This window comes from Mytilus trossulus, unplaced genomic scaffold, assembly GCF_036588685.1.
Source record: "Mytilus trossulus isolate FHL-02 unplaced genomic scaffold, PNRI_Mtr1.1.1.hap1 h1tg000122l__unscaffolded, whole genome shotgun sequence".
Lineage (NCBI taxonomy): Eukaryota > Metazoa > Mollusca > Bivalvia > Mytilida > Mytilidae > Mytilus > Mytilus trossulus.
This window is the reverse complement of record NW_026963298.1, coordinates 2639963-2659590: the sequence shown is the minus strand read 5'-3', so window position 1 is coordinate 2659590 and position 19628 is coordinate 2639963. Positions and strand designations below refer to the sequence as shown.

Genomic DNA, 19628 nt, shown 5'->3' with positions numbered 1-19628 from the left:
CAATCATTACCAACCTTCCTTTAATGGTCATAAACCTTGTGTTTAAATTTCATAGATTTCTATTTACTTATACTAAAGTTATGGTGCGAAAACCAAGAAAAATGCTTATTTGGGTCCCTTTTTGGCCCCTAATTCCTAAACTGTTGGGACCTAAACTCCCAAAATCAATACCAACCTTCCTTTTGTGGTCATAAACATTGTGTTTAAATTTCATTGATTTCTATTCACTTTAACTAAAGTTATTGTGCGAAAACCAAGAATAATGCTTATTTGGGCCCTTTTTTGGCCCCTAATTCCTAAACTGTTGAAACCAAAACTCCCAAAATCAATCCCAACCTTTCTTTTGTGGTCATAAACCTTGTGTCAAAATTTCATAGATTTCTATTAACTTAAACTAAAGTTATAGTGCGAAAACCAAGAAAATGCTTATTTGGGCCCTTTTTGGCCCCTAATTCCTAAAATGTTGGGACCAAAACTCCCAAAATCAATACCAGCCTTCCTTTTATGGTCAGAAACCTTGTGTTAAAATTTCATAGATTTCTATTAACTTTTACTAAAGTTAGAGTGCGAAAACTAAAAGTATTCGGACGACAACGACGACGACGACGCCAACGTGATAGCAATATACGACGAAAATTTTTTCAAAATTTGCGGTCGTATAAAAAAATGACAAAAACTATTCATGGGATGTTCTAAAGGACGGACAGATGGCTGGACAGAGGTTTAACAGTATACCCCACTTTTTTAAAGCAGGGGTATAAAAATATTTTTCAAAATTTCATGGTGGAAAGAGTGGATACAATGAACCAGTGTTAACATGACAAGCCAGACTTAGGTTAACATGGAAAATACAATCAAAACATGACATTTCAACGAAATTTGCAACCATTTATGTCGATGATGTAGGATTATTAAAATCAAGTTAAAGTAAATAACCTTTTATTTTTCAAAATCTACTACACAATTAGAATTACTAGATATTCTTTAACATTTCTAAAATCATTACCATTGCAGGATTGTTTAGTACAGCCATATTGTAACCATAGAGGAAACTATTCCCAGTAATAGCAATAAAAATACTTCTTCGTTGGGTAAATGTTGTTCTGCTCTGCTGGTCCCCTTGCTTTTCTTCCTGTTCATGCTGTACTGGTTGTGTTGGAAGCTGATCCTGTGGTGAAACTGTCTGATCTTCTTGTGAAGTTTGTTGAGACACCTGCTTATACTGTGTCTTCTGCTTCTGAAGTAATCAAAAGAATAAGAGTTTGGTTTCAAATCAGCTCCTTATCATAAACTTATCAACATCCAATTGTAAACATTACATACAGGCATCCTTCATTTATCTATTGATATTGTTTGGTTTAATTTTTAGGTCCATACCTTGACTGGGACTATCATACTAACAGGACTGGAAATTATACACCAATTAGTGTTATCTACTCGATATCACAGTTGTTAGAACGAGACCTTATACCTGTACTATTTATCAATACCACATATGGTTTGTTGTAAAATCATATTTATAGGTTATATACTGAACGACTTTAGAAACACAATACTAGATTATTTTTGTGTTATTTTTGAATGAATGTGTCAATGTCAGAAACGATGACTGCCTGTCACTAACGCTAAAATGATTGTCAGATAGGTCAACAAATTCTGTCTGACATTTTTTGGGGTTCTGTTTTACACCTTCTGATTTTGCATTTGTTCAACCCATTAAGTGGTTTTGGCAATCATGCGGTTGGAACTTGAGGGCTTTACAGGTTTTCCTTCAGTCAATTCTTTGGCAATGCAGTTCATGGGAAACGTTTACGGCATGAATCTGTACTCAATGGCACTTGGCAATTTGGTTAGAAGTTGACGTTGCGGCCGTAAACATAATTGGCAAATGACGTTGCATAATCAAATTCTGTTGATGTTTCATTGCCACTACACGTTGATCTGTTCATAGACGGCCAGCAACAAATCTTGTCTACTTGTATCATTGTCGGAAGGACAGTAGAAAGAGTTTCTGAAGTCATACGGTATGGTTGCAGCACATTTATGTTTTCATGTTTGCAGTATTCTAATTCAGTTATTTGTTTTTTTTTATTTCTCAGACTTGGAAAAATGGAAATGGAACATTTTAAAAAAAAGTAAGTAAAGCAACGGATTGAAAGAACTGTTTCACAAAGCAAAAAAACTGAAACAATCTTTTAAGGGACCAAAATTTCGCTTTAAGAAATTCATGCAACTTCAAAAATTCGGTATGTGGTTCTACAATCACAGGTAAGTCAGATTTTGATTTTTTGTAAGGAGAAAGAAGCATGATAAGCATGAAAAGTAGTTGTAAGAGAATCAAAAAAGATTTGGTAAAAAAAATTAACAAATTGAGTGTTGCATTTCTAAAGTCGTTCAGTATAGTTAGGATATACCTATTTTTATTGTCACTTTTTAAAGTGAAAAGTGGGGAAAATCTCAGTCTCATTACAACCAGAATCCACATGCTTGGCTCAAATTTATTATACTGTTCCTATAAAATTGCCTACTCCTTATCATGTGTGCAATACTTTATCTAAGCTATATAGATGTGTCAAAGCAACATGAATGGCCCGTCCCAAAAAGTTGAAAAATCTGCAATTTCAATATAAACACATATGGACACAAACATGATGGTAGTCTGGAGGGGAATAGAGATAAATCTGTATAACTGTGATTTTCAATAATTTATCAAAGTCCAAAGCCCGTAATTTCAGTGAATATAAGGGGAGAGGAAAGAAACTTAAGCTTGAACTAGTGTTGGATAATCGGTTGAAATTACCAACCGATTATCTATTACAATCGGTTGACAGCAACCAACCGACTATCGGTTATAATCGGATCATAATACCCATGATACCTTGCCCTTTTTTTTAAAGGAAATCATGTATTTAGTCTCATTGTACATGTCTTATGTGTACATTCAATATCATTGCAGAGTTTATATATTCATATTTGATCTTTTGTTTCCTTTTCATATTCTTGTGTACTAAATTATAATCCTGGTACCTTTGATAATTATCTATTCAGCAGTTAAAACAATGAAATGTCTTGATAAGAATCAAGATTCATATTGAACATATTTTATCTCATAATTACAACATTTATTACCAACAGTGACACTAACATTTCTAAATTTCAATGGTGTAACTCACAAAACAATTTCAATAACATAGCTGTATGAACATTTGAATGCTTCTAATTAGGAAAAGATATATAAAGTTTTTAATTTTTAGAAATTTAAAATTAACAAAAAAAATTAAAATAATGCATTTGAATTATAAGATATACAGTATACAAAGGGTATTAAGCCATTGTCTGTTAATTCGTGAAGAACGCTTTTTTTCACTCTTGTGATCATTAATTTCTGTCAATTGTGTCATTCGTACGTCTGAACTTATAATTGTAAGAATGCGGAATTATTACATAGTTGAACCGTATCCGATTCGTGATTCTTATATTTTTATAAATGGCGGACAAATTTCGGAAAATTTACAACAATAAACGATGTTTGGCAAACAATTTGGAAAGGAATATGACGTTTTTGATGCAACACATGGATAAACATTTCTCTAAAAGGCAATTTGCAACAAGTTCTAATGAAGCAACGAAATTATTTTGTCTAAAATCAGAATGATTTGTACCGCTCTCAAGTAACAAGTACCATAATGAAAGAAAGTATTTCATACAAAGTTATTAATGTTAAATAACCTTCCATCTATCTGCAAATGCTTTTGTCACGTTTATAAAGAAGGAAATTGGTTTATTCTTTAATTATTGGATGTTTGACATTGTTACTGCCATCGACTGGTTAATATTGTTTGACTGCGCATATAAAATGCAAACCGTAAAACAGACCGGAAGTTGACAAGCTAAAGGTGGGCGCTAAAGGTCCGGAAATTTAAAACGACAATCGATTGAACAAAATCCCAATCGATTATCGACATCGCAAGGCCCAACCAACTGATTTCCGACTTATTCCGATCATAACACTAGAATGACTAGCTTGAACTATAACTCATCATGGTTAACTGAGACACATACCAAAAATCAGGCCAATATCTGAAAGTGTTTAGAAAAAAGTCTGTATATCTGTGATTCTCAATTTCTCAAAGTTCAAAGCCAGTAATTTCACCAAAAATTAGTAGAGGGGAATGAAACTTAATCTTGATCTGTAACTCATCCTAGTTAACTCACATACCAAAAATCAGCCCAATATCTGAAGGCAGTTAGAAAAAAGTCTGTAAAACTGTGATTTTCAAAGTCCAAAGCCTTTTAAATTTCCGCAAAAAAATAGTGGAGCAAAATAAAACTTAAACTCGATCTGAAACTCGTTATGGGTAACTCACATACCAAAAATTAGCCTAATATCTGAAGGCGTTTAGAAAAAAACCCTCTGTATAATGGTTTGTTGTGGAATGACGGAATGACAGAATAAAGGAAAGACGGAAAGCTGAAATCAAGGAATTTCAGACAAGGGTAAAACTATATGGCACTGATAACTTCATTGTGTCAAAGATCAAACTTATTCGTTCAGTGTTTGTTAACTTGTGTTAATAAGTCTTGATTAAGTTAGGCCATTTCCATTTATGATAGTGTGTCTCTCTATGTTGTGATGTTACACTATTGTTTCAGGTAGGAATGAATTTTAAAATGTTACAAACCTACTGGCCGCTGCATATGTTTGCATCAAGAACCTGATGTGAAGTGGTATTTGTTTGTTGATGCGGTTCATAAGTGTTTCATGTTTTTTTATATAGATTAGAAGGTTGATTTTCACATTTTTATGGGTTAACATTAGTCATTTTTGGGGCCCTTTTATCAGCTTGTTGTTTGGTGTGAGGCAAAACTCACGTGTTGAAGACTGTACTTATACCTGTAATGGTTTACTTTATAAATTGTGACTTTGATTGATAGATGTCTCATTGGCACTCATACCACATCTTCTTATATCTATTAAAGTTTAAAGCTTCTTAATGTAAAATACTTACAGATTTATAATCTTTGTAGAAGGTAAATTTTATGCAAACTCCTAACTGTATGATGACAAGCAAAACAACAAATATGCATACTCCCCAAAAGGACTGCATTGTGTCTGTCAGGAAAAAAACCAACTTAATATATCATGGTCACATAACGAGATAATAGTAACTACATTGAGATATCAACATTTTAAAAATAAAAGAATAAAATGAAGATTTGTTTTTGGATTTGAGGCAAACAAAAATATCCACAACATATTTTTATAAAACATAGCTGTGCCTAATGAGATTTGTTTTCTTTAAATCATTTGATGACTTTCGAGCGTCACTGATGAGTCTTTTGTAGACGAAACTCGTCTGGCGTATATACTAAATTTAGTCCTGGTATCTATGATGAGTTTATTTGAACAGCGGTATACTTCTGTTGCATTTCTTTATCCATCCAAGTGAGACGCAAAAAAATGTTGTCCACGGAAGGTTTGACATTATCATGTTAGAAATATAGAGGATTTTTCAACTTTTACAAAATAATTATTATTGAACCAATTGGCAAAAAAATAATTGGGGAGTGTAACTCTCACGTATAGATTTGTTAGAAAAACTTTTAAGAATTGCATTGTGTTTGAATTGTTTGATATCTCTGTGTACTTATATAATTCAATCAAATCATTTGTTTACAATAATAAGTGATGCTAGTACAATAGTAAGATGTCAGGATTGTTTGAAATTCATAAAATAAATGTTGGTGCCTACCTGCAGTGACCTGCATGACCTTAACAAAAAGCATTTATTTAAAGCAGTACTATTAATCTCTTTTAATTTTTTTGAAAATAAATGATAAACCCACTGACAAAAATATATTACAAATACATTGAATGTTTACCTGGACATTTTAATTCTGTGATATCAGGTATCTGTTTTCCTCCCACAGTGCACATAGGTCTCAAGTCACTGATACACCAATGATACTTCCGTGGGATTTTTAGCAATAGAGTAACATCATGAAACCATCCACTTGTTGAGAGTTTGGTAATAGTCATGTTCTATTATAACAATGAAAAATTAAAAGTAGGCAGCAAATATCATCTGTTTCTATTTTTTCTAAATTTGTAAAAAATTAAATTGTTTTAAAGTAGTTACTGTAAATTCAGAAATTATTGCTAAAAACACAAAAGATTAGAATTGCAATAAATCAAACTCGCAATTTAAAATTATTCTATATGCGTTAAGAAGAATTTTTCTCAGTTAAAATCTCATTTAATCTAAAATGACAAAATCGCAATAATAAATGCACGCAATAATTTCTGAATTTTCAGTATAGTAGAAAGCAGCTGTAATTTTTTCCATTTTTTAGGACTTTTAGTTTACTTTTAGAAAACATAGGGTAAATATCAGGGTTGCTGCAATCTAACAACTAGAACAACAATAAACAATTGACACAGAGGTAAACTTAATAGGCTATTTTGATATTTTTGGGATCTTCATGAACATGATGGAATACTTTCTTTAGGGAGCTACCATTTGATTTTTATGGGGGGGGGGGGGGGGGGGGGGGGCTAGGATGAAATTTTTAAAAAATAGGCAGGACAGGAGTTTTGAGTAAAAAAAAAGTCAGGATAAACTAAAAAAAAAAAAGCAGGACCGGATAGAGTGAAAAATAAAAAGGCAGGACAGAGATTACAACTAAAAAAAAATGCAGGACAAAATTGTTCATCCTAGCCCCCCCATAAAAATCAAATGGTAGCTCCCTTAATTTGGCTAAGTAGTTTAAGAAAAGATTTTAAACTTAACAATGATGACAGACAATGATGAAAGATTATGGATGCCAAGTTATGAGAAAAGCTCACTTCAACCAAGTGGGCTGGCTAAAACTTGTTGAATCAAAGTTGAATTTCGATACCGAGTAACCAACACGATATGAACATGCAACAGGTTTTTCCATATGTTTCTGATTAGGTGCTTTCATTAAAGTTGTTAGTATTTATACCTAAAGATCATCAAAAGGAGATACATTTAATCTATGCAATAAAAATTACAAGGCAATATTTTTTTTCAGAAAGTTTGTTGAGCTTTTTGTAACTAAAAATCATTTGTCCAGTAGTAAGAGACACTTGTGTTGAGATTTTTAACACATGGTATTACTATTGGTTGAGATTTTTAACACATGGTATTACTATTGAGACTAAATTAAATGTAATGTACGAACCTTGGAATTAAATGTACAAGTTGGTTCTGGGTAAACTCGTGTTATGTACATATTTAAATATACATGGTATTTGTCATGTTGGTCTTGTGTGTAACTTCCTGTTATTTCACTTTCTTTTGGAATATCTACAAAGAAAACAGCCATCATGTGAAATTAAAAAAATGACACAATACAATTATTTTTTTTTAATGTACATAGCTATAATGTCTTTTTTGATAATGGAAGTCTGTGAAGATTTCATTTTTTACAAAGAATATACATGTAATAATAAACCATAACTTCTAGCAGTCTCATGATTTTAGTGTTGTTAGATTTCTGTCTCATTGACATACATACATTTGTACTCCACAAATCCTTTTATTCATTGGTTTACATGTTATAATATGAACACATCATATAGTCTTTATTTCAATAAATTGTCTTTAAAAGACTTAATCATTAATGTTAATATTCCGGTTTATTTACAGCTAAGTGCCGAAACAATCGATAAAATAAATAGTTGATTGCAGGATATCTAGGATAGTTTTATAATTTTAATATAAAATTATAATAGATATCCTGCAACCAACTATTTATTATACTTGAACTAAAAGGTATTTTATGAAATCAAATAAAGTTCAATTTTGAATCCTTTAAAACTCAATGTGGACTAATTTGATAAAGGAGCCAAAATATCAAAAATCTAAATACATGATTAAATTCAGCATACCAAAGAAACCATATATTCAATTTTTGTTGAAATCAAAGTTTAATTTTGCATCCTAATTTGGATTTAAACCAATATTTTTAAAGTTCATAGATTTCTAATTCTTTAATTCTAGTAAAGTTATTGTGGGAAACCTAAGAAAAATGCTTACTTGTAGCTGATTCCTAAACTGTTGGGACCAAAACCCCCCAAATCAATCCCTACCTTCCTTTAGTGGTCATTAACCTTGTGTTATAATTTTTTTGTTTTGTATTAACTTATACTAATGTCAAAGTTATTATTTGCAAATCATCCTTCTTGGGACAACATCGTCAACGACGACTGTCGATGATGATACCAATATACGACCAATTTTTTTAAACATTTTGCAGTCATATAAAAACATGTAAGTCACAATTCCAGTAGAAACTTTTGGAGTTTTTGAGATTACCCACATGCAAGCCTCTAGTTGGTTAAGTTCATGGTTCCCTGTATCCCCTAAATCTGGTAACCAACAAAAATAATGAATCCACAATATTAATTCAGAACTGTTTCAATTTTAAATTTAATTAATTTTGCAGCCAATCTTAAAATAAAAAAAACTTACACAGAAAAAGGTCTTTGTATGATGTACTATTAAACATGTCAACTTCAAAACCATAAGTACATTTTACTGTTTTATTTAAATCTGACTCATTGAAATTCTGTATAGTCCATCGTGACAAATCTGAGCTGATATCATCAATCCATTTAAATACACCACCAAGATGCCATTTAAAATAATTTTGTTTACTACTGGATCTATTAGTTTCTTGAATGCACTGAAAGTCTACAGGACTGCCTATTTCTACAGATGGAACGGTAATGCTAATCAAAACTATAACAAACAAAAAATAATTACATACATGACTACACAAGCTTAAAATAAATTCTGAGTAAGAAAGGCAGTTTCTATCTAAAAGAAGAGTTATGATTATAAGAATTGCAGAATTTTTATCATTTCAACTTCTATTAAAGTTGTGTCAATGCCCTTTAATTAAGTGTTTCTTTCATACAAAACATGTTTTTCATAGTAATATTACTAGCTCTATATATATATATATACATTACATACTGCTAAGGAAAATAACAGAAATCAAATCAAATTAAAATTTTATTTATTATCCATTCATGGTAAACAAATTAAAAGTTTTGAGATTTTTTTGTTTGGATGTGTAATTGCTTTAATCACTTAAGAAATAATTCATGGGGGCCTGATTTTATACTGAATTTACCACGGGTTGGCCATTGATGCTAAATATTTTACCGCAAGGGATATATATGTATCGAGGATTATAATATGACATGCTTCTTTCGCTTTGTTAACAACACTGTGATAAAATTCTCGATATACATGTATCTTTACTAAGAGCAGACTCAGAGATATATATGATAATGTCTGTTACAATATACTTCCCACATAAATCTACATGTATTGGAAACTATTTGCAGACACTTTGACGATTTTATTGTTTTAAAAAGTGCAATTAAAAAAAGACAAAATAACTGTTATTCTTTATTCAGATGCATAATAAAAAAAGTAATCCACAAGATCATACAGAAAAATCAACAAAATAAAAAATAAAACATAATTCCACGAAAGTCTATTAATTTTTTTGTGGCATAAGTCATTTCAAAACATGACGTCATACAAATGAAACTGCTAAAGTTGAAAGCTTTTTGTTACGTGAAGCATCAAAATTTGAATGATATAATTGTATTAAAACTTATTTTTGAGGTAGGTTTTGTTTTATTTTCTATTCTATTGCATTATTTGCATATAGACTAATTTCAGAAAGTCAACATGGGGGCTCCATAGTTACGAAATGTCAACGGATTTGAAGGAAGCTTACAAAAAAATCATGTAAATTAAAAATCGCAAATGTTGGGTTTGAGAATAAGAAGAATTAATTATATACAAAGTTATATTTCTAGCGGTTATTCACGAAATTGTCCATGCAAGCTACGGATTTATTAAGATATTTGAGCTTTATCTAACAGGGAGTAAAAAAAGATCAGTCACACACACACCAAATCAACACTCGCTTCAGTATTTGAATGACCTTATTTGTCCTAATAGAATTGAAATAAATCATAGATTGTTGGAAATTTACACATGGCCTGGGCCGTGATATTCGTTAATTTTATCCCTTGCTAACTTAGGATAAAATTCAAATATCAAGGCCCTGGCGTGTTAGCGAGGGATAAAATTATCAAATATCAAGGCCCAGGCCATGTGTTAATTTCCAACAATCTATGGCTTCCATGAATTATTTCTTAATAAAATATTGACATGAACCTGATATTAAGAGCAAACCCCATGTAAAATCAGTAAATTAGATTCATGCCCCTATTATTTTTATTCTAATTCACTTGATTTTCTACCTTTAAACATGCTAAATGATAAATGCACATACCTACTGCACCAGAAACACCCAATAAGCAATACCAGATTATGACACCTGCAGCTTTATCATCCATTCTTTCTTTCAAGTACCAAATACTGTTAAAATATATCATTATACATAGTTATAGCAACATAATATTAGTCAGGTTAGAATTTCATTTCACATGTTTAAGTGCACGTGGCAAAGCAATATATTTTATCTGCATTAGACATGTTAGAAAGGAAAAAAATTGTACATTATCATTTAAACAATTGATTATACCAAACATGCAAAATAACTAACAGAAGACTAAACCTTGTGTTGGTTTGAATGATGAATAATTACTTTTTTCTTCTTCTGGTGAACATGCATGTACTTTACCCTTTTATTCTACTTAAATCCACACTTAAAGGCCTCAGGCAGCATTGGACACACTGAGTTAATGTAAAATCACTGCTATCGGCAGCTGATGAAATTTTCTTTTAAAGTAAATTTTATGATTTAGTATTAACACCAACAAACTTATTGTGGTTGCCCATGCTGTTATGAAAATGATTTTATTATTATTCATACAGTTAATATTAAATTCAATTGAATGTATTATTGTTTGTGCGTGACTTTTATTAGTACATGTCTTTTGTGTAATTTATGTTTAATTACACATGCATGGTGATGATCACATAAATTTGTATATATAATACAATTTTTAGTTTTCTCGTCTGAATTGTTTAACATTGTCTTATCCGGGCCTTTTATAGCTGACTATGCGGTATGGGCTTTGCTCATTGTTGAAGGCCATACAGTTACCTATAATTGTTAATGTTTGTGTCATTTTGGTCTTTTGTGGATAGTTGTCTCATTGGCAATAATACCACATTTTCTTTTTTATATGACTTCAATACCAATGTTTACATGCCAAAAAGCCTATGCTGATTTTAAAACCTCAATTTAGATTTAGAACTAAAGCTCTGCTTACATTTTGTAGGTTTGGGGGAAAGGACACTTTTTTACATGAAATACTTACCATCCTTCTATGCAGGTCTTTTTAATAATATAATATTGTCATTTCATTGAAACATTGTAAAGGACACTTTTTCACACATGTGCATGGACATGATTTCAAAGGTAAAAATCATGAATATAGTCGGGACAATATTTCATAATAACAATATGTTCATGGACACAATTTACTGTGAAAAAATACATTGGGATATTATACATATTATATCATCATCAGGCAGACATATAATATTTAATCCTACATAATTAACCATGAAAAAGTGTCCAGTGATCCTTATTTCATGGCAGACAATTATATTTAATCCTACACATATAGATCAAGTTTGAATCTTAGTGGCATCACTGATACTGTTCTAGAGTAAAGACACTCCTTTAGTTGGATGATAAACAATATTTTACCATGTTTACTTCATCCAATTTTTTCGTCTAAATCAATTAATTAAATGCAAGTTAATTCAAATTCCACTCAAAAATACAAAGCCACATTTTTTATATGTTTTCTCTTCAAAAAAACATCTTTAGAATCTGATGATAAACTACACTGGCAGAATCAAACAACTGATGCACAAATGCACAATGTACAAAATGTATGTACTTGGAGATTCCGCCAGTTTAGAGGCACCCCTTGATTGACTGCATGGGTACAGCGGATTCATGTACACTCTCTAATGCTTAATGGAGATGTGTCCTTTACAATATTATCCCACCACCAGAACCATCCCCACCCAAGGAGCGTGAAGGACACAGGGAAGTCTGTAATTATGGTGGAGGAAGATGAAGTATACTCGTAAAAAACCACGGGGCCACTCAGGGGAAACAGACAAACCAGAGAGATATCAGAAGATTGATCTCCAGGTCAAAGTAGTGGACAACTTTGACCAACGGAGGCCCCTGAAGAACCCATTCTAGTTTAAACTCCGGTCTGGGTATCAGAAATGTGTGCGAGAGGGTGAAAATTACCCTTCTGATGTCATGATGATGAATGTACTGTTATTTTTAGCACCCTGAGTGAGAATCAAACTCTGGACCTTCAGCACTGTAGCCATTGGTCTTAACCACTTAAACACAAACTCACATAATGTGCATTATGTAAAATAGTCATGAATCTGACATTTCAAATTGAAAAAGGAGACATAAATTTTGCAGTCATAGCAAGCAATACAAGCTTAAATTAAAAATAAAGACACTTTTTTAAAAATTACATTGATTGATCGGTTCAAGTTACATCTTTAAAGTCTTTGTTTCGTAAAATTATGATCTTGTCACATTTTTTGAGACATGCATGTACAACTGCGTGAATTTCCAAAAGCCAAGTTGAAGGTTTGGTAATTTGATATGTCATGTGTTTTACGATTCAATTTCTTAAAATCTGAAATTGATAACACTTACCTTTTATAAGTTGGCGGATCATTTTAAACGTGTTTCTCGCATCTCACTTTTCTTTCGTAGTGTGCTAAATATCTATTTATAGAATAATAATTTCCAAGTTTAATATCCTAAACGCGGATCTAAATCGGAAACAGATCCGGATAGTGTGACTTCTGATTTTTGTTAATTATAGATTATCGTTGATCATCTCAACGAGATTGCTTTTCTCGCTTGAGCTGGAACAGCGAAAGTGAGAAAAGCAATCGAGTTGAGATGACCAATGATAATCTATTTATCGCTATTTTACCTATGACGACGTTGTCAATTTCATGTCAATTTCGTTAGCAACGCCACGTGCATGCTTAGTTTCTAGTGATAATTTTTCCATCTCAAGCGAGAAGCATGATATGAAAATTATCACAAAAAAAGATGAAAGGAAAAATGCACAAAATAGCGATAATGTCATTTAAATATCATGTCGATCTTTCAGGTATACCATATCTATTGATATGCACCGCTACTTTTGCATAGGTAATGTTTATGTTATTAAAATATGTAGTACTGGAAATAAGTTACTTTTAATATAAAAGTAATATTTCCTTACTTTAGAGGTATTTTACAGTACTTGATTTGTACTTAGAATATTGGTACAAAAATAATACCAACAATGTATTATGATCACAGTATTTCATGTTTGAACATCATAACTTTATGAGATTTGAAAAAGACAAACGTTCAAAATGCTGAAAATGTGACTGTGCAACCAAAAATCTGTAGTACCTAAATTTCAAGTACAATTAAAGTACCTGTAAAATACAGGTACCTAAATATTACAATAATTTTCGAGTAACAAAATAGTACTGAATGTTCAAAGTAGATTTCCAGTACTACAGATTTTTCGTTCAGAAATAGTACCTATGCAAAAGTAGCTGTGTAGCTGTTCCCATGGTATATAACTATGATATATTTTTGAAGGCAGTGGCTATTTTGCAGGCTCCGGTAAAATAGCCTTTTAGGGGCTATTTCACCGGCTCCGGCAAAATAACCTCCAGCAAATAGTAATTTTAATAGAGTCTTGCTAATTACAGGACTTGATTAAGATTAAAATAGAAGTATATGAATTGAGAATAGACAAATATAGAAATATATAGAAGCATACACTGAAAAATCTGAAATGGGAAATTTTTATACACACAGAATGAAATTGAGAATGGAAATGGGGAATGTGTCAAAGAGACAACAACCCGACAAAATAAAAAAAAACAACAGCAGAAGGTCACCAACAGGTCTTCAATGTAGCGAGAAATTCCCGCACCCGGAGGCGTCCTTCAGCTGGCCCCTAAACAAATATATACTAGTTCAGTGATAATGAACGCCATACTAATTTCCAAATTGTACACAAGAAACTAAAATTAAAATAATACAAGACTAACAAAGGCCAGAGGCTCCTGACTTGGGACAGGCGCAAAAATGCGGATGGGTTAAACATGTTTGTGAGATCTCAACCCACCCACTATACCTCTAACCAATGTAGAAAAGTAAACGCATAACAATACGCACATTAAAATTCAGTTCAAGAGAAGTCCGAGTCTGATGTCAGGAGAAATAACCAAAGAAAATAAACAAAATGACAATAAAACATAAATAACAACAGACTACTAGCAGTTAACTGACATGCCAGCTCCAGACTTCAATTAAACTGACTGAAAGATTATGATTTCATCATATGAACATCAGAATGTTTTCTTTTAAACATTGAAATTCTTTACTTTACATGGTTGTTTGATAAGAAGTATAAACAATAAAATTGAGAATGGAAATGGGGAATGTGTCAAAGAAACAAGTATGTCTTTTAAAGCATTTTTAAAAAGCATAAATACAATTTTACTGTAACGTGTCTTGAACCAGGCGTTTATATCCCAAACGTCCGTTCCAGTCAATACTTGGATCCAAGTTGTCCACAAACAATACGGCAATACTAAAAACTACAACTATCTACGTTATGCACAATGAACTAAAATATACACACTGACTCTTTGTCGGAATAAAGTAACAACGGACAATTATATCTATATTAATATAATACAATAAACCAGTCTGTCCTCAAGATGGGACGATGTGTCACTTAGAGACAGTATAGCTGGTACAGCTTGTCCTCCGAATGGGACAGTCTGTCATTACAAGACAGAGCGGTCTGGTACAACTTGTCCTCCGAGTGGGACAACCTGTCACTACCAGACAGTGCGAGCTGGAACAACTTGTTCTCCATTGACCATACTTTTATAATGAAGCCAGGAACTTCTATTCCGTGACAACACTTGTTTCTTTTGCGTCTGCATCACTTTTGCAAACATTCAGATATATACATATATTTTCTATCCAACATCCATAGAATTAATGCTGTCAATAGCTAAATATCCATGCATCGTCTATACAAATTTTTATTAATCTATATAATTTATTGCACCATAGACTAAATTGTTATCAAAGTTTTGATGGTGGAAGTGTTTAAGGACCTTGACTGGCTTTTCAGCCCTCGCACGATCGGTCAAAGTTTTATCTGCTTTTCATGAATTTTATAGTCCTCGTTTCCCGTTTCCGGCCACAGTTAAACATAGTTGTCGTTATCAAAGTGCTCCAAAACCCTGCCGTGGGTCTTCATATAAGTCGAAATGTATGTCATATAGTCTGATTAAAATTCTGAAATTAGACTGGCAAAATATTAAAACACTATGTTAGCCGGAAAAATAGCCACTGCCTTTTTTCAATTATTATTTTAAATGAAAAATGTTTCCATAGGAGTGATTCATTCCAAAGAGTCCGATTCTTACCAACCAATTCGTTAGAACTTTCATGCTACGTACATGTATGTCTTTGTAAACTTGTTCTAAGACCTCAACTGAAACCTAACCATTACTTTTCCCAGATTTAGAGTTGATACTATATTCTATCAAGGTTAGTTGATTCGTTTTAAGTACATTTTTATACATTATCTGAATCAATATACTATAAATATCTTAATAGGACAGACAAAATTTCATCAGTACTAACACTACAAACGTTTGGCTCATTATATATCTCAGTAAAACTGAAACGAAAGGATGAAAACGGAAAATCTAATAATAAAAAAAGTTAATCAGAAGAAGAAGAAAAATGCGGGGACCAGAATAGCACAAAATGACAATTGACTCATAAACTCCGACATTTACAGAAAATTAAAATACACTTAACTGTAAAATGAACAGGGTGAACGAGGAAAAGAGCTTCATGCAGTTGCAGTAAGCCCAACTCCAAGCCCCCACATGCGAATTGATAATCGGAACTTAAACGACAACCAGAAATATTATCGATAATGGTCTTTTGGGGGAAATTCATCGATATGCTTTTAGCCTGACGCATTTTCGGAATAATGAGCTGGCGGAATAATGGGATGTCAAATAATGGGCTGTGGCAGAGTTATGGGATGTCGAAATAATGGTAATCGGACTAACAGGATGACACAAAATTATTTTTTCTATTTCAAGATAGATCGAAGGTATACTGCTTCTCATTTTATAAAAGGCACTTCTCAGTCGAAAATTGCTTAAAACTATAGATAAATATCTTACAAATTAGAAAAACAAGTTTTTACTTTAAAAAATAAAGGCAACAACCTTTAACCCACTATCATAAGGAAATAAATCTATATTATCTATATTAAGAGGATAACAATTGCAATAATTACTAAAATAGTATTTCCTGATTTGTTTCTAAATGAGAAATTTGAATGGCATGAACATTGATGAAAACGTTCAACTTTTCTCAAGTATAAACGGATAAAAGGAATCAGGAAGTTGTTCTATCACAATACATTATAACAATACTATAATTCAATGACATGTTTTTAATCACTTATTCATAATTTATTTCGATAACCTAAATATTGATGATTGAAAACCACTAAAACATAGATCGTACAGCACTTGATAAAAATGGTGGAATCTGTTCTTGTTTTCATAACTTTACTGTTTTGTTCAAATGATATTTATTTATTTGTATATATGTTATCGTATTCTGTTTCTGTATCGGGTTAACGGCTTACGATGAAGCACGATCCTTGGTTTTTTTATTGATCGTCGTAACATGATTGCTATTGTGGTACCACCTCCTCATATATTATACAATGTTTATCAATGTGGCCAGATTATATATGTTTGTATGTTTGTGTATAGCCATGTAATGTGTATTGTCTTGGTATCAATCACGTAATTGGATTTCAAACCAATTACATATTTTATCTTATAACTATTTTATCGCAGAATGATTATTCCAAGAATGTAGATAAATGAAAATAATCAACAAATGACCGGACAATATATTCAAGAATGCGCTTAGCGCATATGTTATTTTCAGTGTTTTTCAGTTATTTGTTATAAAATTTAGAATGGAAATGGGGAATGTGTCAAAGAGACAACAAAACCAACCAGAGAGCATACAACAGCAGAGGTCACCAACAGGTCTTCAGTGCAGCGAGAAATTCCCGAACCCGGAGGCGTCCTTCAGCTGGCCCCTAAACAAATATATATACTAGTTCAGTGATAATGAACGCCATACTAAACTCCAAATTGTACACAAGAAACTAAAATTAAAAATAATACCAGAGTAACAAAGTAACAATAATGCTCCTGACTTGAATGTTTACTTTTTTTTCTTTTTTTGATATAGTTATTATTTCTATTACATATTCTTGTAGAAATAAGTGGAACATACAAGGAAATAACTTAAACTGATGTTTGGGCTTTTGGAAAATGTTGTTTGTGCTGTTTTTAGACCCTTCTACAACAAAAATTTGTTTTACATGCACACGTATAAAAATTGCGGTTTTTATCCAACGCAATCATAGGTTTGAAAGTATTCAAAATTCTTAATTCGTGACTTGTCAATTTGTAACTTGGAACTGTGTGATTTGTCAATTTGTATATTGATGTTTTGTTACTTGTCGATTCGTTAAATGTCGATTTGTAAATTGTCTATTTGTATATTGATGTTTTGTAACATGTCGATTCGTAAACTGTCTATTTGTATATTGATGTTTTGTAATTGTCGATTCGTAAATTGTTAATTTGTATATTGATGATTTGTAACTGGTCGATTCGTTAAATGTCAATGTGTGAAATGTCATCGTTGTATTATGCTAACGATCATTCTGACGACAGATGGCGCTCGGTCTCTTCTTATGTGTATAAGCCTCCTGTTAGTATGTGCACCGCCATATGGAATTTATATATACCAAAGTAATTTAAATCAGTTCTGTGCACCACCACATACATATAAAAGAAACAAATAGATAAATGCATTTGTTTGTTTTATATGGCATGTATACCAGGGACTCGGTTTTATATAGAAGTGACCTCAAATAAGCATGTTTGTTTACTAATGTACTGGTCACCAAACCTGGGATGGGGTTTGTCACTTCCTGTATTAAGGTATACATAGATGTGTCGCTGGAACGGGCTTCCTTATCAACTTCGCAAATAAATTACTCTCACTTGGTAGGAAGTTTCTACTTAATATTTAACCGGGTCAAAATAAGACTAAATACATGAAATATAAGACGGGGCTTGAAAATTTATACTAATATTATCCTGGGCCGCAAATTTTGGACTAAATGTATAGTGGGAAAAATAGTTTGACACCCATTATTCCTTAATATTATAATCTCAATATGAAAATTTCAGAAAAGAATGTAATTATCTAATGATCTTTTAATACAAGAAGTAAATGGAAGAACAATATTTATATATTTGGCTCCTGCATGAGTAATGAAGATAAAAAATGTTTTATCCGCATATCATTTTTGTACTTTACAAAACAAACTGAAGTGAACAATCATTTTAAATGAATCACTAGAGTTAATGTATACTATATATCAAAACTGTATTGAATATGCACTATTTTGAAATAAAATCTGAAGGAAGCAGAAAACTAGACGAGGACCTTAAATGGACTACGAATATTTCCAACGTAGCCAAGAAGGCAAATTAACACTAGGATACCTGATTAGAAATTTGAGATATTGTTTATCGGAATGCAAGAAAACCGCATATATTTCAATGGTCAGGTCAATAATCGGATATCATATGGTCGATAGTATGGAACCACAAACATCAATAAGCTTGAAAGAATACAGCGACAACCTGCGAGATTTATAACAGGAATTATTGACAAACTCCAGAGAAGTTGGTTGCGTCTCAAACACGCCCACCAAACTGAAACTACAAGACAAACAGACAAGACGCTCAAGCCAGAAACTAATATTTCTATACGAGGTGGTCCAGGGGCTGGTTTCTCAGTGTTATAGAACCAAACAATTAAAAAAAAAACTCGTTCTAAAAGAACACTCATTGCTTGCAAGGGCCCGATTTAACAATTATCATAAAATTGAGAATGTGTCAAAGAGACAACAACCCGACCATAGAGCAGACAACAACCAAAGGCCACCAATATGGGTCTTCAATGCAGCGAGAAACTCCCGCACCCGGAGGAGTCCTTCAACTGGCCCCTAAACAAATTTGAAAACAAGTAGTTCAGTGATAACGGACGTCATACTAAACTCCGAATTATACACAAGAAACTACAATTAAAAATCATACAAGACTTACAAAGGCCAGTGGCTCCTGACTTGGGACAGACGCTTAAAAACGGCTGAGGGGTTAAACATTTTTTTTAGATCTCAACCGCCCCCCTTTTTATACACCCACTTTTAACCAAAGTGACGCCGTATCCCTTTGACTTGTCAGAGAAAAGATCTCGCCATCTCGCCATTTGCATGACAGAGGCAATTATCTCAAATATGCTTATACTAATTTTATTTCTCCATGAAAATATTTGCGCATGATTTGGGTTTGGCCCTGGGGTATATATTGAGTAATTTTTAGAGTTAA

The 19628-nt window shown here is 32.3% G+C and overlaps 1 protein-coding gene across 1 annotated transcript; it reads right to left on the bottom strand.

Moving 5' to 3' along the window:
* Positions 1 to 973: 973 nt before the first annotated feature.
* On the bottom strand, positions 974 to 12790 carry LOC134700094 (uncharacterized). Its single transcript, XM_063561463.1, has 7 exons — positions 12727 to 12790; positions 10348 to 10433; positions 8499 to 8768; positions 7207 to 7331; positions 5884 to 6043; positions 5010 to 5113; positions 974 to 1237 (listed from the first exon to the last, which is right to left on the bottom strand). The coding sequence occupies exons 2-7, from the start codon at positions 10409 to 10411 to the stop codon at positions 974 to 976; spliced, it is 987 nt and encodes a 328-aa protein (XP_063417533.1). The 5' UTR covers positions 10412 to 10433; positions 12727 to 12790.
* Between the last annotated feature and the right edge of the window lie 6838 nt (positions 12791 to 19628).